Here is a 21,690-nt window from a genome sequence, read left to right as displayed (position 1 = left end):
TTCATTATCCCAGAAGTGTTTTTAACTGCAATCTCAGCAAAGTGGCTTTCCCACACCAGATGTTCTTGTGCTCGGAGTTCCCTAGCTACCCGTTGAAGTGGTCTTGACTGTGCACAATCTTAGTGCACTTTTTGACCCTAAACCAATCTTCAAAGTCCATCACCAAGGGTACTTCAACCGTAAATATTCCCGTCTCTACCTCTAAATCACCTACACGACTTAGTCACCTCCAGACATAACTTTTCTAACATCCTATTCAGCTTATCTAGAATTCCAGCACGTACATCAAGTATCACTCACCTGTCACTAGGTCTTCATCAGCTTCCAATTCCTCAATATGTTAATTTCAAATCCTCATTCTTGTCTATAATCCTTCCATAGTCTCATTTCATCTCCTCCTCCAGCCCTATAATGCTGCTTGCACAACCTGCTTTTCCAGCTTCGGTCTACTGTGCATTCCTTCGGCTACATCAATGACACCAGAACCTTCAGCCACCCTTCCAAGATACTTTGAAATTCTAATATCTATTCTTGCTACATATCTGCCCACCTTCAAAAGCCTCCTTAAAAAGTTACCACAAAATATCCAAAAATCTATCAATCTCTGTCTTCAATATACCCAATGAATGAGCATCCATAGCTCCTTGGGGTAGAGAATTTCCAAAGATTCACAACCCTTTGAGTGAAGAAATTTCTCATCTCAGTCCTAAATGGCTGACCATTTATTCGGAGACTGTAACCCCAAGTTCTAGACTCCCCAGCCAGGGGAAACATCCCCTCAGCATCTACCCTGTCAAGCCCAGAAAGTCCACGTCACAAGACGACATAGACTGGATAACTCACGAGTGAGGGAAATGGAGATTGATTTATGGTCATGTTATGAATAGAAATGTTGATCTATCCTACTGATATCACACAATTAAAATTGAAATTGAAATTGAAATAAAATATCTTTTGAAAACTAGCTGTTCCATTTTCAGACCCCATGTGTGCAAACATTTCTATATGTATTATTCAAAGAATAATAATTTGAAGTTTTCTAAGCTGTGTTGGATTCAATGCTCAGAAAAGCTCACCAGGGGGGTACCTTATCTTTTTCAATAAGCTTTGCAGAGTAGAAGTGCCTTAGCATTGTTACCCTTGGGAACTCTCAACTTGATTGCATTAACTGACTCTTTCACTGCCCAAGTCACTCTGCATTACTGTTACCTTTAAAATGCACAAGCCAGTCACTGTATCATTACATTACTTCGATATTTAATCTTCTGAGAATATAAATGGTAGATCCAAAACTGTAAGGGGGAGAAATTGGGTATAGCCCCGTTTGGGGCGCTAGTTCTGGCGAAGTGCAAAGCCTAGCGCCAGTTGCGATTTAGCGCCACCTGGCGCGATATTGGGTCGTTGCGCCCCTAAGGGTGATTGCGGCGCTAAATCAGGCGCTGCACGAGACTCTTAAGGCGCTAACCCGGGGGCGCAACCCAATTTAGCGGCAGCGGGGCGCAGCGCAGGTGCTTTCAATAATCACTTTCCCTGAGACACACTGGCGCCGGCCAGCTCTTAAAGGGGCAGGTCAATTGGCATCACCAGACACACTCACTGCCTTACTGCCTTGTAGGCCTTCAAAGCGGTGGGAGCCTACCTGTGGCGCACCAGCCTAGCAAGAAATGGAAAGGGTGAGGCAGAGGGTTGAACGCCTCACTGATGGGGCATTGGATGCTTTGGTTGGCGCAGTGGAATCAAGGCCAAGGAAGATGGTCGGAATGTGATTTATGTTTTGGACAGTCTCCCGGGTGTGAGAGGCAGTTATGTGTCAGTGTATTCGTTTTGCTTTCTGTTGCCATAGCTTTCTCATGTTTGAAGGAACCACATTTTGTGTAATGAAACACTTTCTTCATTTACAATGGCCATGCCTTCTATTTACATGCATCTTGCCCTTCACAGGCTTGGGGGTATCAGACCAGTTCCATTCCTGTTCTTGGAATGGCAGCAAGCATTCCGTGAAAGGGGCCTAGAAGCTACTTCTGATCAGCCTCTGACGCGCAGCCTGAGAAGAGCCGCTGGCGTAGAAGTTCAGGCCAGCAGGCATCTTCTCAGCCACCGACAGAGATGTCCTCACAGAATCACAGAATCCCCACAGTACAGATAGAGGCCATTTCGGCCCATCGAGCCTGCACTGACACATATCCCACCCTATCCCCATAACCCCACGTATTTAATCCCCTAACACTAAGGGTCAATTTATCATAGCCAAATCAACCTAACCCGCACATCTTTGGACTGTGGGAGGAAACCGGAGCACCCGGAGGAAACCCACGCAGACACAGGGAGAATGTGCAAACTCCACACAGACAGTCGCCCGAGGCCAGATTTGAACCCGGGTCCCTGGCGCTGTGAGGCAACAGTGCCCCCCGTGTCCTGCACCTTATCTGAGGCTGCAGATCTGGCTGAAGCAGCTGGCACAGCTCAGTCACCACCTCCTTTCTAAATCGCAGCCTTCTGACACATTGCTCCTCCGGCATGTTCATGTAGGAAAACTGCTGTCAGAAAACCCTGCCAGCGTAAGGTCTGCTGTGGCGATGTCTGTTGGCCCTCCTCCGTCTGGCCATGCCTGCCCCCCTCTCCCAGCGTCCTTTCCAGATGATTCAGCAGCAGGACGTTCCCCTCCAATGCAGCCCCCATAATAAGTGCCCACAGGAAGGTTCCCCGTTGTCAAGGCTCACCAACAGCAAGGTGATGGTCAGAAGGCTGAAGATCGTCTGCCTGCGCTGGCTCAGTGGTCAAATGGCTCTCAGTGTGCAGCTCAGCAACTCTTTGTAGCTCTCGAGGAAGTTGTGCACCAAAAATGGCTGCCGCTTTTAAACCACACCAGTCCCCTTTAAATAACGCTCCTCCAGCCCGAGAGTGACTTGGTAAGGTCCAGGTAAGCTGTCACTATTAGCGCCAGGTGCTACGGAGGGGGGCGCCACTGAATTTCCAGTCCGGGGTGCCCAAAAGGCGTTGCACACTGAAATGACATCATAATCAGCCTGCGCCCATGAACGGGCGCTAAGATTTAGCGCCGGCGCTTAATGCATGCTCAATATGGGGCGAGGCGCTAGGTGCCTTGCGCCCGCCCGGAAATTGGCTAACGCCCCACTTCTCGGCCTCTTTAGGCGTTAATCGGTGGCGCAACCAACCGAATTTCTCCCCCTAAGTGTTTTTAAGAGCCTTATTTTACTGCAGACATATGACACAAATCTCAGTTTAGCTAATCACTTGCATATGCACATAGTGTAAATTTACTAATAGCTGATCACGTTGAATATGGGTTGTACAAGAGGGATAAACATACAAAAACAGCCCAAGTTTTTGAAAATGATCATATTGATTGATTGATTCTACTAACTTAGCAGTGATGATGGTCACACCAAATAGTTTTTACTATATTGTAAATATAGTGTGAAACCCTTCTGGTCCTTCACGCAATTCCTCGTCAAGGAAAATGATCAATAGTTAATACCTGTTAGCATGCGTTAAAGATGAGCCAACTCCAGAGTCTCTCTCATAATGGACTACTGATGGGTCCAATTCATTGACAGACCTTTCAGCATTATCCAGATTATTAGCTGGTGCTTCCTCATTAACACACCCAAGGTGTTTCTCTATCTCCAGATGGATGTCCTTTGGAGAGGATGGGTAAGGAGAGGTCGAGTCATTTGCAGAATCTGATTCTCCTTCATCAGAAAACTTTTCTGTCCACTTGTTCACTAGTCTTTGGAGGCCATTCACATGCTCCATGACATCATCTAGTTCTGCAAACACATCATCATCAGCTGCATCTGCTACCTCTCCATTGTTCAGGTGAACATGGACCCCTGGGACATTATCATAAATGCTCATTCGATTATCCAACAAATTATGGGAGTTGTGTCCACTATCTATCTCTTTTGAACTGCTCACCCTACTGTCCCTCCCAAATCTACCCCGACGATAACCATGGAAACTACCAGTTCTCCAATTTACTGAAGTGTTGTCTATCGGTGATAAAATGCCATGCTGAAGTGCTTTAGGAAATGTTCCTGGTTTGTGACCCTGTGGAATCTGAAAAATAAGATAATCATGTTGACCTTTCTCATTCATATAGTTCTGTTGGCCAATACTCATGCAAGGTGGTGGAGCTGAATTAAAATTCTCCATATACATTCCACCTCGTTTTCTACTCAAGGTTTGGCTCCGTGTTCTTGGGACAGGGCTGGGTGTGCTCACAGTACTACTGTTTTCTGATTGACTGCTACTGCTGCAGGTTTGGGAGGAATAAGATAGGCTTTGTCCAAGAAAGGGCTCATCAAGTTCTGCAATGTCAACACAATTGAGATTTCTCAATTTTTCTTCATCAAATCCCTCTTGAAGCACAGGTGCACTGATAAGTGGCTTGAGTTTTGGGTGATTGCCCTTTTTCTGGCTTGAACTTCTTAATCGAAGCCTTTCCATTTTCTTTAACAAACCCTTTCCCTTCGTCTTTGAGCATTTTTTGGTGATCTTTTCATCAATGCTAAAACTCGAAAGCTCATTAGGGGATGGTGGGCCGCTGAAGGAAGAGTCTGCAGAAGGCAATTTAATTGAGGAACACCTTGAGGAACTTCGACTAGTCTCAAAATCTGTAATGTGGGTTTCAGAGTTCTTTGGTAAGCTGATACTATCACTGCCTCCACTGCTGCTGCTGCTGTGAATTGATGACACCTCGTGTTTCTCTCCCATCTCTGGGAACAGGAGATCATCGCTGTCGATGCTCTTCAAACATGGGCTACCAGGCAAGGAGATATTTTCTGGGTGGAAAAGCTCTAATGTCTCCACACGAGACCATCGCTTGTAGTCCCTTTGAAAAGTCCATTTATTGCTGATGGCACAAGGCTCTTCATCTTCAGAATCATCACTCTGAATGTGGAAAAAGAAAAGAAAAGCAAGAATTGACTCTGTGCAAAGACTGATAAAAACAAATGCCAACACTCAGGGCATGACTCTTTGGTGAATTATTGAATTCCTTCTCATCTCTCATGTTTCACCTTTATCATCAGGGCTGGGAGTGAGAAGAGCAAAATTTGCTCATAGTTATATTCAAAGAAAGCTTTAAACAGAATCCTCAATATGTTACATAATTGATTACATAAAATGAACAATAATTTGCATTTATATGGTGTTCTTCACATGCTGAAATTTGAGTGTTTTCAAATAAGAAGAAAAAAGCACTCTATAGGATAAAAGGAAAGATGGAGAAGCTAGAGTGAGGAATCCAAGGCGTGGTTGAAAAAGGATGTTTTGGAAGATGATTTTGATTTTACTTTTTTTAAAAAGGAAGCAAGGCAAGGTAAACAGAACTGGGTAGAGAGTTCCAGAGGGGTGGAAAGTAGAGGTTGGATGATCAGCCGCTGATAGTGGAACAGAGGGAGGTAGGGGCGAGAAATTCAGTGTTAAGAGGAGCAGACAGTGCACGCTGGGATCATGATGCTGGTGTGGGATGAGCCAAAGCCATGGAGAGATTTAAAACAAGAATTTTGACATCAATATGCTGAGGAATGGGTTGCCAGAAGAACTTGGGAGAGGTCAGCAGTGATGAGGGTGTGGGACTTTGTGTGGGTGAGCACATGGTTTGTGGTGTCTTGGATGAGTTGAAACTTGGAGGGTTGAGGTGGGGAAGCCAGCTAGGAGGGTGTTAGAGACCTTGGATGATGAAGGCATGGTTTTTGGCAGTGGAAGGAGAGAAGGATCGCATTGTAGCGATGGAAAAAAATCAGTTGTGCTAATGAAGCACGTGTGCAAAGGAAGCTGAGCTCAGGGTCCAGCGGGGTGTAACATTTCACACCTCCTGACAGTTTGAGATGGCAGCCTAGCATGATGAAGGGAATTGAAGCTAGAAGCAATTAAAATAAGTGATTTTGAAGTGGGAGAGTACATTTTATACATCTTACAAAGTGAATTACGTAGCCAGCTCACCCCTTAGTCGAACATCAAATAGACATGTAGCTATGGCATTCTTTCCATCCGCATCATTTATTAATACACATACCTCTTAAATAGTTGCTTGCTATTGCTTTTAGTTACATCCCTTCAAAAAAGGTACATTGTATTATCCTATGATTTGTAGCTCTCAAAGAATCAACATGAAGTCATGCCCTTGTGCATATTTTTCCAGAACACCTTATGTAAGAAGAGAGGACTTATCATGGGGAAATGACTTGAAGCACAATGTAGTCTCGGTAAAGGCAGATTGATTTACAGTTACTCATCAAAGGTGCATTTTGCTCGCTAGTAAATTTTTCTTATTTGGAGATCAATATATTGACTGGCCTAATTTATTTATGTATTGAAAAGGAACAGCTATTATTTTCAAGCTATATCTGTACAGTACTTTATAATAAAAAGTCACAGCTGTGTGAGGGTTTTTCCCTTTTGTTTGTGAGCAAGGAACTAGAAAACGTCAAAAACCTAGTTACAATGAGAGTTAAAACTGAACAGAAGAACAGGGCTTTGTGCTCCAAGGAATGTTCTCTTCTAAGTAGGATTCTGCAGCAAGGATCAGCAATTCTTACAGTACAATTTTGCAACGTTGATTTCTATTGTTGAAAAAAAAATCAGTTCTCATTGTTGTCTTAGTTTTAATCCCATAAATGGTGGTAGTTCTTGTTCAGACTTTGTTCTATGTGAAAACTCTATAAAAGAATATAATGTTTGAAGTACAAATAGAGAAATAAAGAGCGTGAAACTTGAAAGAAACTTGTGGAAGGAGGGGAGTTTTCTGGCATACCTAGAATTTAAAACATTTTCCATGGTGATTAAATTGTGTCATTTTCAGGCTTGACTGTTAATAAAGATGTTTGAAGATTCAAACTAGATTAAGGTAGGACAGAAGACCTGTTGGTCCACACCACATTTGTAAATTTCCTCTCAAGGGAAATATGTTCCTTTACTTTTTCAGTCCCCCACCCCAACCATACACCACTCCCCAGTGGGAAGGGTAGCCCAGGAACATCTGCCAGGTCACCATCAATGATACATCTTATGAAGTGTGTGAGTTCTGTGTTGTTTCACCCTCAGATTTTCCTTCCTCTGAAAGGCTTGGTTGAGACTGGGAACTAACCACATGGAACAATATAATGTTAATCCAGTGACATACCATTCCAGCACAGGATACATTGGTATACCAATGAGATATATTCATGGACTGCCAGGAGTCTCAATTTCTCATACAGATCATGGATATTGCTTAAGAAATTCTATTCAGTATTTTAAATTCCAAATCATATGGGAAAAAATAAAGTGCATGAAGACTGAACTTACCTTTCTCCTCTCTCTACCAATTTCCAATTTCATCATTGCACATTTGTTCAGTGTTTTTAATCGTCTGAAAAAAGTAAATGTCTAAATTAATATATAGGCTTTAAAAATATTAAGAAAGTAACCCAGCTCCCTCTGTGGTGTTTTAGTACACACATATATACATACTCATCCAAATCTATTTAATTAGTCTACATACAAGTGCTGTGTGTCTTGATCTACCAAGATTAATGAGGGACAGATTATAGATTAAAATCTGAATATGGATGAGGAAGGCTAGTCAGCCCATCTTAAATTGAAAAACCTAGCCTCCCCATCACATCTAATTTTCTCTCAAATGATTGAACAGCTTTTGATTCCATATTCTACCATTCCAAATGTTGATTACTCAATATCAATCCTAAATCCACACAAGAAACAACCTGTATTTATATAGCGCCTTTCACACCCTCAGGACGTCTCAAAGTGCTTCACAGCCAATGAATTACTCCTGAAGTGTAGTCACTGGTTATGCAAACAAACCTGGCAGCCAGTTTTGCACACAGCAAGGTCCCACAAACAGCAATGAAGTGAATGACCAGAATCGGCTTTGTATGTTGGTTGAGGAATGAATGTTGACCAGGATACAGGGAGAAGTCCCTGCTCTTCTTCAAAGTTGCTCCATGGCATTTTTTCCATAACCTCAACAAACAAGATGGAGCCTCAGTTTAACATCTCACCTGAAAGATAGCAGCAGCATTCCTTCAGTATTGCAGGAAGTGTTATCTTAGATTATCTGTTTGAGTCCGGATGTTGAAGCTTGAACTCAACTTTCTAACTCAGAACTGAGAATGCTACAACTGAGCGAGCACTGTAGAGTAAGGACTGTATCAAGTTTCTCTAATAATGAATTATAAACAATGTGAAAGGTATAGGTTATTATGGGGAAGAAAGAAAGAGGGATAAATATTGGCCAGGACACCAGTGAGAACTCCCCTGTTCTTCTTCAAAATAGTGCCATGGGATCTGACGTGCCTCAATAACTCCAAGACTCGAAGTTAGCAGAATAAAGCAAGGCTTTTATTAGCAAAGAAAAGATGCCGGTGGCTGCAGCTAGCTTCACCTGGCGTGCTGCTGTTCTACTGCAGGACAAGCCTGAACTTGTCTTAAGTAGGGCCAGGTATGGGCGGAGCCGACACACAAAGGGGGCGGTGCCCTATACACAATACAAGGTACAAACACCGGAGCAGGCAATACAATATATACAGTTAACTACAGAGTCTGATGAATGACATATTTCATCACATTCACCCCTTCTACAGATTTAGTCTGTCCGGGGGTGTGATAGTCCTCTGTGACCGACGTAACGGTTGCGGTGCTGCGGGTGCCGGCTGGGTGTCCCGGGTGGTCTCCTGGGTCTCTGCCGGGGGCGCCACCAGGGTTGTTGACGGAGTAGGTGGTGGGTGTACCGTTGGCTGGTGTTCTTCCGGGCGTGATGAAATATTAGTGGGTGGAGTGGGTGGGTAAGTGGGTGGGTAATAGTTGTTGTGGTTGTTGTTGTTGTTGTTGTTACCGGCTGGGGCGAGGTCTTTTATGGACACAGTGTCCTCCCGTCCGTCGGCGTGCCGGACATACGCATATTGTGGGTTGGCGTGGAGCAGGTGCACTGGCTCCACGAGAGGGTCCGTCTTGTGGCCCCTCACATGCTTCCGCAGAAGTACTGGACCTGGGGTGGAGAGCCATGACGGTATGGATACGCCTGAGGTGGATTTCCGGGGAAACACAAACATTAGCTCATGAGGCGTGGCATTAGTGGCGGTACACAATAGTGACCATATTGAGTGGAGCACATCTGGGAGGACTTCCTGCCAGCGGGAGATAGGGAGGCCCTTGGTCCTTAGAGTTAGGGTGACTGCCCTCCATACTGTCCCGTTCTCTCGCTCCACCTGACCGTTACCCCGGGGGTTGTAGCTGGTGGTACGGCTCGTGGCAATCCCCTTGGACAGCATGTACTGGCGTAGCTCTTCACTCATGAAGGCCGCCCCCCTATCCGTGTGGATATAGCTTGGCATACCGAACAGGCAGAACAGGCTGTTGAGGCATTTAATGACCGTGGCGCTGGTCATGTCTGGGCAGGGGAAGGCGAATGGGAAACGGGAGTATTCGTCCACAATGTTCAGGAAGTAAACATTGCGGTCGACGGATGGGAGGGTGCCCTTGAAATCTAAGCTAAGCCGCTCAAAGGGCCGTGTAGCTTTGATTAGGTGGGCTCTATCAGGGCGGTAGAACCGAGGCTTGCACTCAGCGCAAGTGCGGCAGTTCCTGGTCAGAGACCGAACTTCCTCAATCGAGTAGGGTAAGTTGCGGGACTTTATGAAGTGGAACAGCCGTGTGACCCCTGGGTGGCAGAGGTCATTGTGGAGGGTCTGTAGCCGATCCCCGGTGGCGTTGGCACACATCCCTCGTGAGAGGGCGTCGGGGGATTCGTTAAGGGCCCCCGGCCGGTATATGATGTCGTACTCGAAGGTGGAGAGCTAGACCCGCCACCTAAGAATCTTATCATTTTTAATCTTCCCCCTCTGTTTATTATTGAACATAAACGCTACCGACCGCTGGTCGGTAAGTAGGGTGAAGCGTTTGCCGGCTAGGTAGTGCCGCCAGTGGCGCACTGCCTCCACGATGGCTTGGGCCTCCTTTTCCACGGAGGAGTGTCTGATCTCGGGCCCCTGGAGGGTCCTCGAGAAGAAAGCTACGGGCCGCCCTGCCTGGTTGAGGGTGGCCGCCAAGGCAAAGTCAGACACATCACTTTCCACTTGAAAGGGAGTGTTCTCGTCCACTGCCTGTAGCGTGGCCCGCTCAATATCCTGCTTAATGCTTTTGAAGCCAGCATGGGCCTCAGCAGAGAGCGGGAAAGAGGATGCTTTCAAGAGGGGACGGGCTTTATCGGAGTAGTTAGGGACCCATTGGGCATAATACGAGAATAACCCCAGGCACCTTTTCAGGGCTTTGGGAGTGTTGGGCAGGGGCAGCTCCCATAGGGGGCGCAATCGGTCGGGGTCTGGTCCGATTTCTCCATTCTCCACCACGCTGCCTAGTATGCAGAGGCGCGTGGTGTTGAAAATGCACTTGTCCTCGTTGTAGGTGAGGTTGAGTTTTTGTGCGGTTTTCAGAAACCTCGCGAGGTTTGAGTCGTGGTCCTGTTGGTTGTGGCCGCAGATGGTGACGTTGTCGAGATAGGGGAAGGTTGCCTGCAAGTGGTGGTCATCGACCATGCGGTCCATCTCCCTCTGAAAGACCAAGACCCCATTCGTCACCCCAAAGGGGACTCTGAGGAACTGGTAGAGGCGTCCGTTTGCCTCGAAGGCGGTGTACGAACGGTCCTCTGGTCTGATAGGGAGCTGGTGGTACGCTGACTTGAGGTCGATGGTGGAGAACACCCGATATTGGGCGATTTGGTTCACCATCTCGGATATGCGGGGTAGCGGGTAGGCGTCTAGTTGTGTATAGATGTTGACTGTTTGACTATAGTCAATCACCATCCGCTTCTTCTCGCTACCCCTCACCACCACCACTTGGGCACGCCACGGGCTGTTGCTGCGTTCAATAATGCGCTCCTTCAGGAGCCTGTCTACCTCGGTCGCGATAAACCGCCTGTCCACCCAGCTGTACCTCCTGCTTTTGGTCGCTATTGGCCGGCAGTTAGGGGTAAGGTTCGCGAATAGCGAAGGCGGCTTTACCTTCAGGGTAGCCAGACCGCACACTGTGAGGGACGGCTGGGTCCCACCGAAATTGAGCGTGATGCTTTGGTGGTGGCACTGAAAATCCAGGCCCAAGATCACGCTCACACATAAATCTTTCATAATTAACAGTTTAAAATTATTATATACAGTGGCCTAGAAATTGAGTTTTGGCTTAGCCAGGGCTTTAGCGCCGGAAGTTAGTGCCGGCGCTAAGTCCCCCTGCGCGCGCCAAAAATTCAGCAGGGCCGCGCCCAAACGGCTGCCGGCGCTACTGAAGGGTCTTTGCGGCGGTAAATCGGCGCTAACTGCCGTTTCGCGCCGCAATTCCGGCGCTGCGGCACCCGATGCGGTGCGGCAGGCTCGGGAAGTGCAGGCCTCCTCCTTCCCTTAAGGAGGAGCTGCCTGCACCCGATCGCGGCTCGCGAAAATCTTTTAAAAAATGAGCCCGGCACCTCGGACAAGTGCCGGGCTTGCTTCTGTTCCGGGGGGGGGGGGGGGGGGGGAAGTCCGGGGAGGGAGCTGCGGCCAGGCGGCCGGCGGGAAAGCGGCCGGCCGCCGCGGGGCCTTTAATGCGCCGGCGCAAAGACTCGTAAGACTCTGTTGCCAGAGTCTTAGTTGCGGCTGTCACGGGCGAGGCGGCCGCAACTGAATTTCGGCGCTGGGGCCCGTCGGCATGGCAACCGGGACGCTGCGCACACCGATGACGTCATCGGTGCCGGCGCAGCGCTACCGGTCTACCGCGGCGTAAGGGCCCCAGGCAATTTCGGCGCCGGCGCCAAATGCAGCGCTAGGCCCTCTAGCGCCGCAAAATCGGCGCTAAGGGCACTCAATTTCTAGGCCAGTGTCTTTAACGGACAATCGTACCGCGCAGTAACCCGCAATAGTCGATATCTGGGTTTTGTCGGCCATAGAGATCCTGCCCTGAGTAGGGACTATAGTTAGAGAGAGTCGTTGTACCAGCTCAGGGTGAATGAAGCTCTCTGTGCTCCCGCTGTCAATTAAACATTTAACCTTGCACCCGTTTACCTCAATGTCCACCATCGATTTGGATAGTGGGTGCGGTCTGGACTGGTCCACTGTGATCGACGCCACTGTAGGGCCCTGATCGGGACAAGATGGTGGGCCACACGAGGCCGGGTAAGATGGCGTCCACGCTGTCTGCTCGCGAGATGGCGGACCCCCACGAGGTCGGACAAGATGGCGTCCAAGATGGCCGCTCCCATGGCGCGCACGTGGCGGTGGCGGTTTTGCCTGCGGGGTTCCCTCTGCACACCTTCCCAAAGTGCCCCTTCTTACCGCACTTAACGCAGGTGGTGCCTTTCGCCAGGCACAGGTTCCTGGTGTGCTTCGGCTGCCCACAGAAGTAGCATTTGGGGCCCCGATGCGTCGCGGCGGTCGTAGGGCTTCTGGGGGGAGAGCAGGGCCCCGACGGTGTTGGGCTACCGGGCTGGGGAACAGAGGCGGCGTGGGCCGCGCGGCCTGCCGAGTAGGAGTCAGAGTTCTTCTGGGCCACATCCAACGATCGCGCTGTGTCCACAGCCTGTGTCAGATCAAGGCCCGTTTTCTCTAGCAGTCTCTGCCGGATATAATTAGAGCTAAGGCCTGCGATAAAGGCATCCCGAATCAGCTCGTCTATGTATACCGTGGCTTTCACGTCTTTGCATTTGCAGTCTTTGCCAAGCACTTTTAGGGTGACTAGAAAGTCCTCTAGCGACTCTCCGGGTCGCTGTGTGCAGGTAGCAAGTAGGTGCCTGGCGTACACTTCGTTGGTAGGCCGCTGATAGTGGGCCTTTAGGATGTTACAGGCATCCAGGTAGCTGGCGGCGTCTTGTATGAGTGGAAAAACCCGGTGGCTTACCCGATTCTGTAGGATCCCGAGTTTCACATCTCCGGTGGCTGTAGAGGCTGTGACGGCTTCGGAGTTGACCATAAAGAATTCCAAGCACTGGAACCAGTGTCCAAACCGTGCCGATGCATCCGAAGCATGCGGGTCCAAATCCAAGCGTTCCGGTTTCAAAAGTTGATCCATCGTTAAAAGTTTGCTAATAAAATTGACGTGCCTCAATAACTCCAAGACTCGAAGTTAGCAGAATAAAGCAAGGCTTTTATTAGCAAAGAAAAGATGCCGGTGGCTGTAGCTAGCTTCACCTGGCATGCTGCTGTTCTACTGCAGGACAAGCCTGAACTTGTCTTAATTAGGGCCAGGTATGGGCGGAGCCGACACACAAAGGGGGCGGTGCCCTATACACAATACAAGGTACAAACACCGGAGCAGGCAATACAATATATACAGTTAACTACAGAGTCTGATGAATGACATATTTCATCACAGGATCTTTTACGTTACCCGAGAGGGCCTCAGTTTAACATCTCATCTGAAAGATGGCACCTCCGACAGTGCAGCACTCCCTCAGTTCTGGCACTCGAGTGGAATTTGAACCCACAACCTTCTGACCTAGAGGCGAGAGTGCTACCATTGAGCCACGGCAGATATTAGTGCCAAATGTGTTTTAGTGAGGGCGTGGGATATCAGGATGATGTCGTGAGGGATGTAAAATTTCCAACAGAAGGTACAGAAAGGGATTTTTTTTCTCCTGAATTTCATCTTTTCCTGCTGATCCTCACTTTGTTTTGATCAAAAAAGATCCAGTTTGAAATTTAATATCTACCATTTGGAGAACACAGTTCTGTCAAAGTTTCACATGATCACCAGCAGCAGACAATAAGAACATATCTCTATGCAGTCATTATTTTGGAGTTGCTCTAATCTCTTTCTGGCATACACTTATGTAATGGCTCCTGTACAGTGTGATTAAATTGATATCTAGATCTATAAAACCACCAATTATCAACATGGAGATAAGCATCTTGATTTAAGCATGGATAAAGACTTATGATGCAAGAATCTTAAGAGTCAGCAAAACATTAGGAGAAAAATACAGCAGTGTGTGGATGCAAATGCTTACTTTCAGACACAGACATGGGGCCAGTGGCAATAATACTAGCTGCTGTCAGACAGGTAATACTCTTCAGATACTTAAAGTGCTCTAGTTTAATTTATATCAAATTACAGTCCACACATGATATTAAAATCTGTGGCTGAGGTTTCTCATCACAAAAAAGTAACTTTACAAACTGGACAATTGAGTAGTCCAGGGGTCCTGAGCAGTCCTTAAAATGTGGCTGGGTCTCTGCTGAACTGGTTCTACTGGTTTTTCAGCTCTGCTGGCTCCTAGGTAGCAGCTGCTGCTTCATTCGCTGTCCAGTGACTCGTTCTACTGGTTTTCAGCTTTGCTGGTCGCTGGCTTGTGGTTTTACTTTTTCTCCGCCGCTTTGATCTACGGTCACCTCCAACTTACGTCAATTTAGCTGTCAGCTTTCTACACTGCTGCCGACTCTCATTCCTACAGCAGCAACCTCCATCCTCGAACTCTCTACCCTTCAAATAGCTTCTGGACTTCACTCACCTGCTTTGAACAGCGGTGCATCGATGCTCCATGCTGGCCCCATCCTGCATCTTGGTCTCCCTACTATTGTCTCCAAACTATTCCCTGCTACCAGGAAATATGTATTCCATTAATGACTACATTTAAACAGGCCTATGTAACCTGAGCTTTTCCCATGTCCATTCGCGCGTGCACTTTCGCTGCCGCTCCGGACCTGAACCATTCAATACTTTTCCACTTTCCTCCTTTTCTCTCTATCCCTCCCTGACCGCTCTCTCCTGTCATTGTGCCTCCTTTCACCTCTCCTCTCTTGGATACTCTGCCCTCCCAAATCCCTACCCCAATCCTTCGACCTTCCTACTCTCCTGCCACCATCCCAGGCTTAGATAAGCCTACAACTTCCCTCTGTGCTTCTCTTGGCATCCTACGAAGGGCCTATCGAGGCACTTGTCGCTAACGCCTTACGAGCAGCAACACCAACTGCCCCATCCTACTCTCTCACCGACCTTCCTGCCTAGCGCGCCCACTGGGGGCAAATCTTGCCAATCTCCCCCCCAATCGCTGACCCTATGGACGCTGGCAGTGTGGCAGCCATCACCGACCCTCTCCGCATCTCCCTCCATAATATCCGTTCATTTGCGAACAAGGCCCTTGCCATCCAGGAGCTTATCGTGGATGATTGCTTCGACATCATAGCCTTGACGGAAACTTGGTTGTGGGGTGATGACATCTTACCCTTAAATGAAGCCTTCCTGTCTGGCTATACCCTCCACCACTTGCCCCGCTCAGACCGCCATGGTGGCGGTGTGGCTCTCATCACCAAATCACACTTTGGTCTGTCCCCCTACTCCTCCGGCACTTTCTCCTCCTTTGAGATCTCACATTCAGTTAACATTCTTGTTCTCTACTGCCCACCCAAGAACCATAAAATTTTATTACAGCGATATCTTCACTGCTCCCCTCACTCAGCCTCTGCACTGAATGGCTTCTCATCCTCGGTAATTTCAACCTGCATCTCAATTCATCATGCTCTCTCTCCTCTGAGTTCATTAGCCTCCTATCTTCCCTTAATCTCTCCCACCATGTAAACTCCCCAACCCATATTCATGGCCACCCCCTCAACCCTGCCATCTCTCGTGGCCTCTCTACACCCATCATATCAATTGCAGATAAGGCCATCTCTGACCATTTCCTCATATCGCTCTCCACCCACATCCCCCTTCCACCCCCAATCCTACTTCCTTCTGTGTCCACCCCTGGAAAAAACTCCCTTCCAACTCTCTTACATCTGCTCAACCACACCCTCACCACCACCTTTGATGCCTTAGTCCCTATTAAAACAATTACTCTCTCACCCTGGCCAGTCCCCCTGGTACGGTCCTCATCTTCACTCCCTTATGTCCAAGGGACACAGATTTAAAAGGATATGGTGGACAATTGGTTTAGCCATTCACCACCAGATCTGGCTGGACCACATAAAGCATTATCGGGTCCTGTTCTCATCTGCCAAAATTGCTCATTATTCCCGAATCATTCTGGAATGCAAAGATAAACCCCGGCTCCTATTCTCTACTGCTAATCATCTTCTTAAACTCCTCTCCCCTATCTTCTCCACCCTCACCTCAGAAAACAAGTGTGAGGAGCTCATGGACTTCTTTGCCTCCAAGATTGAGACCATCCGTTCAGCTGCCTCTGCCACTACCCTTCCTTCAGCTGCCTCTGCCACTACCCTTCCTTCCCCTAGCCCACCGGGCCAAACTTCCTCTAAGGTTCACCCCTGCCCTAGACCTGAACTCACATCTTTCTCCAGTTTCTCTCCGATCTCCCCTCATGACCTTGCCATGCTCATCTTGTCCATGAGGCGAACTTCCTGCACCCTCGACCCTATTCCCACCAAACTGCTGACCACCCAACTTCCTTTTCTGGCTCCCATGTTAGCTGACATTGTTAACGGTTCTCTCTCCTCAGGTACTGTCCCCCTCTCCCTCAAATCTGCAGTCATCACCCCCTCCTCAAAAAAACCAACCCTTGACCCCTCCGTCCTTGCAAACTTCCGCCCCATCTCCAACCTCCCTTTCCTCTCCAAAGTCCTTGAACGTGTTGTTGCCTCCCAAATCCATGCCCATCTTTCCTGCAATTCCATATTTGAATCCCTCCAATCAGGTTTCCGCCCTTGCCACAGTACCGAAACGGCTCTCATCAAAGTCACAAATGACATCCTTTGTGACTGTGACAAAGGTAAACTATCCCTTCCCGTCCTTCTTGACTTGTCTACAGCCTTTGACACAGTTGACCACTCCATCCTTCAACACCTCTCCACCGTCGTCCAACTGGGTGGGACTGCACTCGCCTGGTTCCATTCTTATCTATCTAATCGTAGCCAGGAGAATCACCTGCAATGGCTTCTCTTCCCGCTCCTGCATCGTTACCTCTGGTGTCCCCCAAGGATCTATCCTTGGCCCCCTTCTATTTCTCATCTTCATGCTGCCTCTTGGTGACATCATTCGAAAACACAGCGTCAATTTCCACATGTGCGCTGACGACACCCAGCTCTACCTCACTACCACTTCTCTCGACCCCTCCACAGTGTCTAAATTGTCAGGCTGTTTGTCGGACATTCAGTTCTGGATGAGCAGAAATTTTCTCCAATTATATATTGGGAAGACCGAAGCCATTGTTTTCGGTCCCTGCCACAAACTCCATTCCCTAGCCACTGACTCCATCCCTCTCCCTAACATCTGTCTGAGGCTGAACCACACTGTTTGCAACCTTGGGTCATATTTGACCCTGAAATGAGCTTCTGACCACATATCCGCAGCATAACTAAAACCGCCTATTTCCACCTCCGTAACATCGCCCATCTCAGCCCTTGCCTCAGCTCATCCACTGCTGAAACCCTCATCCATGCCTTTGTTACCTCTAGACTTGACTATTCCAATGCAATCCTGGCTGGCCTCCCACATTCTACCCTACGTAAACTTGAGGTCATCCAAATCTCGGCTGCCCATGTCCTAACTCGCACCAAGTCCCGTTCGCCCATCACCCCTGTGCTCGCTGACCTACATTGGCTCCCGGTTAAGCAACACCTCGATTTCAAAATTCTCATCCTTGTTTTCAAATCCCTCCATAGACTTGCCCCTCCCTATCTCTAATCTCCTCCAGCCCCACAAACCGCTCCCCCCCCGCCCCACCACCACTCCCCCTCGAGATATCTTCGCTCCCCTAATTCTGCCTGCTTGAGCATCTCTGATTATAAATCACACAACTATTGGTGGTGGTGCCTTCCGTTGCCTAGGCTCTACACTCTGGAATTCCTTGCCTAAACCTCCACCTCACTTTCCTCCTTTTAAGACGCTCCTTAAAACCTACCTCTTTGACCAAGCTTTTGGCCTCCGGCCCTAATTTCTCCTTATGTGGCTGTGTCAAATTTTTTGTCTTTTAATACTCCAGTGAAGCGCCTTTTAGGTTAAAGGCCCTATATAAATACAAGTTGTTGTGATTGTTGAACAGACCAACTAAGTTAAGTAGCTTCGCAAGCGCAAGTATGCATTACCGCATGATTGAAGAGTCCTCCGTGTGTGAGGATAGGCTTGACAGTGTGCGATTGATGTGCAAGAGCTGTTATACTAACCTGAATATAAATAGATAATTGGTGGATCCAATAATGGAGGATTGAAAATAAAATGTAAAAGATACATTTTACATGTAGCACTTATGCATTTCTTTGTTCAACAGTGCTCTTCCAGATACTTTTGCAGTAAAATACTATTTATAGCATCACATTTAGAATCAGTCTCTAATCTGTGTTGACCACAAAGCCCTGTAATTTCCTGCAATTAACCAGAATTTAGCTATTACATCCCAGTTCCTGCCGGATCTCTCTGCTATAAATTCTGGGTGGTGCTCAGAACCCGGGATTCCTGACTCTACATAATAATTTACATTGCTCCACAGACCTGAACTAACTGACAACACACTATGCATCAGTAGCCAGAACAACTAGCACAGGCCTTTTGCAATACAACAGTAGCTAATGGCAAGACCCAACGCTCAACTGTTTCATTGTGTGGTCTTAGGAGTTGGCCACTGTTACTTAGTTCATATTTGTGATGCCTTGCATGATGTAAATGTTTTGCTGTGACTTCAAGTATCTCAGTTAATCTGAAGCTCTGCAGATGCCCAATGAGAATTCTAAATAAACCAAAGGAAACATTCAGATCCTTTGTAGACTACACAGAAGTAATGAGCTGTACATTTAGACTGCTGTTTTGTAAGGGCTAGGGTTTTATTAAGAGACAAGCAATTATTGGCAAGTGTTTAAAGTATCCAACATTATACATTGGTTAAAGTCTTTACACTAGTTGGGCAACATGTGTTGGGTAGGATTTTCAAACAGCCTTATCCAATTATGGCCATTCAACATAGGCCTAAATTAAAGCCCTGCACTCCATCACATATTGAATTAGAATACAAAGGGGTCTCAAAAATACATAACCCAAGTAGCAAGCAGGTCAAGGTCCTGTTAGGTATGATGTTAGACCAATGAGAACACTGATAATAAAAAGGTGATTTGATTATTCAGTCAGGTCTTCCTGGGAAATAATGCATCCAATGAGATCCTGGTATGTATCCTACATTTATCATAGATCCATTAATATGGAGGATAGAAACATAAAATAGTCTGTAACTTTTGTGAAATGGAAACGGTTTCCATTTGTGGGATCCAGTTTTAGGTAGAGCACGAATTAGATACATGGTAAACTGCATTATTCTATCTCAGCAATGCCTTTCAATCTCAGCCTCAGAAGAATATCTCCCTTCACCTAGTGTGATATTTCAGTTTCCTATACCAGCTATCTTCATGGCAATCTCGCACAGAGTGGTTTGTAGGTTTGTTCCATGGACTTAGCCCCAAAAGAACTGGATTGCAAATTCCGGCACCCATTTCAATTAGGATTGAGAGAGAGAGAGAGAGAGAGAGAGAGACTCTCAAACATTTCATTCAGTCATTCTGAGCTGGATTCGATCCCAGAAGTGCCATGGCAGTGCTCTAACCAGTCATTCCATTAAAAATATTATTTATACAAGTAGCTTGTGGAATTTACAGGGTCACAGTCGCATTCAGTGTCATAAAAATAACAATGAGAATTTAACAAGAAATGACATTACTTTCATTGAATGATATTTAAGGGGTAATTGCTTGGGCATCTGTGGGAAAAAATTGAGATGACAGACCTTTTCTATAACAGTGATCAACGTGTACTAGGGCAAATGTCACATGGAAGTCCAACTGCCTCAGGGGAAGGCATCATAGCCAAGCCTGATCCTTGCTGCACACATGCACTTCCAGCAGAGATTGTTGGACAGTGATCAGGAGTGGGAACCCTAGCTTATTTTCCCCCTCTATGCCAGTGGGCAATTGTCGTAACCTAACTGCTGTCGTAGTTTGAAGATCTATTAATTCAGGACAAAATGGGGGAATTACCTGGTCTATAATGTCAGCTACTCTCAGAGATGAGCTCTGCAGCATGAAGTTTTTCATTACAGTTTTTATATTGTTCATCTTTAGTTTTTCTTTAAATTATGACCAATCTGACTTGCAGCAGGGTCATGCCATGCATATTATTGCATGCTTTGTATATAAACAGAGGGGGCTATGGGACAGATAGCTCAGAGCTGGCACAGGCACGATGGACCTAATGGCCTACTTCTGTGCTGCAAGGTTCTAGGATTCTATAAACAAGGCAGGTAACAAGACAATAATGCTCGTTTAGTAATGTTGTGCTGACATTGTTAGAGTTGGAAGATTTTCGCCCACCTAGTAAATGTAACTAAGTTTAATTGCACATCTTGAAATCTGGTATAGTAAGTTGTACTTGGCCATTCCATATTTAATAACATTGACCCCCCACCCCCACTGCCCACTCCCAACTTCTAAATCTACATCTTAACATCCATTACAACAATCAACACCTCCTCTTTGGGTATTCTAGCTCCACTTTCAGCATTGTGTAGGAAGAGATGAAAATAACCATTAAAAGAGGCTGTGGCGTACCGATCACAGAACGGACACAATCCGCTTTCCGGTCCGTAGACTATAAATCAGGCGTCATGCCTTTAAGAAGGATCACACTTTTAAGAAACTCGATCTGCAACATAGTTAAGCCCAGAGCAGGGGAGGAGCAGTCGAAGCTGTGCACTGATGAAAGACAGTTGTACTTTGTGTAGTCTCTGACTCCATTTTGTGTTCAGCATGCAGCCTCAACAATTAAACCTTTTCTGTTGAACCTCTCCGAGTTCAGTATTTTTTGCTAGGAGTACGTAGACTCCTACATTGGTGACCCCGACGCTCAGGATGACTCCCAAGTGTAACCATGGCTGACACAAACGCAGTTTCTGTGAAGCTGCCGGAGTTCTGGGAGAACCTGGCCACCGCCTGGTTCCTTCAAGCCGAATCGCAATTCCGACTCCACGGCATCACCGCCGACGCAACGATGTATGACTACCTCCTCACCTCCCTGGGCAGCTCCACAATCACGAACGTCGGGACAACACTACAAAACCCTCCGGAGGAAGGCAAGTATGCACATCTCAAGGCCGCGCTCATTAAAAATTCACAGCCTCCCAATTCGTGCGCAACTGCCACCTCCTCGACCTCCCGGGCCTCGGTGACTCCACACCGTCAGACTTGCTCTCACACATGCTTGCTCTGACCGACGAAAAACCGCCCGGCTCCCTCTTCCGCACGCTCTTTATCCGCCAACTACCTCCCAGCATCCGCCCGGCGATCGTGGTGTCCAGCCTCACGGACCTCGAGGCCCTGGCCGACGAAGCCGATAAGCTCCTGTCCGCCAGCTCCAACCACGCCGTCACCCCCGAACTGGCCTCCGCAGCATCGGCGCGCGCTCCACCCTCTATCGCGCGGCCACACAGCTCGGCCACGAGGCCCCCCAGGCCCCAAGCCCTCCGACCCAGGGCTACTGCTACTTCCATACCTGGTTTGGCGCACGGGCACGCCGCTGCAGCCATCCCTGCATGTTTCCAACCGTCCCCACACCAGCCTACACGATGGCCGTGGGGCAAGCAGGTGCGCTGCTGTACGTTACGGACAGCACCTCCGGACGCCGTTTTCTATGCGACACGGGCGTGCAGCGCAGCATCATCCCCGCGTCCGCCCTCGAGATCCAGCGAGGCGGCCGCGGCCCTGCGCTGGC

The 21,690-nt window shown here is 47.7% G+C and overlaps 1 protein-coding gene across 2 annotated transcripts in view; it reads right to left on the bottom strand.

The window, feature by feature from the left end:
* The window catches only part of LOC147114142 (rho GTPase-activating protein 7), a 208,314-nt gene that overhangs the window by 15,545 nt on the left and 171,079 nt on the right, over positions 1 to 21,690 (bottom strand). For both annotated transcript variants that reach the window (XM_085995769.1, XM_085995770.1), the window contains exons 4-5: positions 7,315 to 7,378; positions 3,500 to 4,914 (exon numbers count right to left, since the gene is read on the bottom strand). In XM_085995769.1, the coding sequence (XP_085851895.1) occupies positions 3,500 to 4,914; positions 7,315 to 7,378 (1,479 nt within the window). The remainder of the gene's footprint in view (positions 1 to 3,499; positions 4,915 to 7,314; positions 7,379 to 21,690) is intronic.

The sequence above is a fragment of the Somniosus microcephalus genome, chromosome 8, assembly GCF_052327205.1.
Source record: "Somniosus microcephalus isolate GS21.2 chromosome 8, FLI_Smic_1.0, whole genome shotgun sequence".
Classification (NCBI taxonomy): domain Eukaryota; kingdom Metazoa; phylum Chordata; class Chondrichthyes; order Squaliformes; family Somniosidae; genus Somniosus; species Somniosus microcephalus.
Note: the sequence above shows the minus strand (reverse complement) of the source record. Positions and strands in the feature narration are given on the sequence as shown.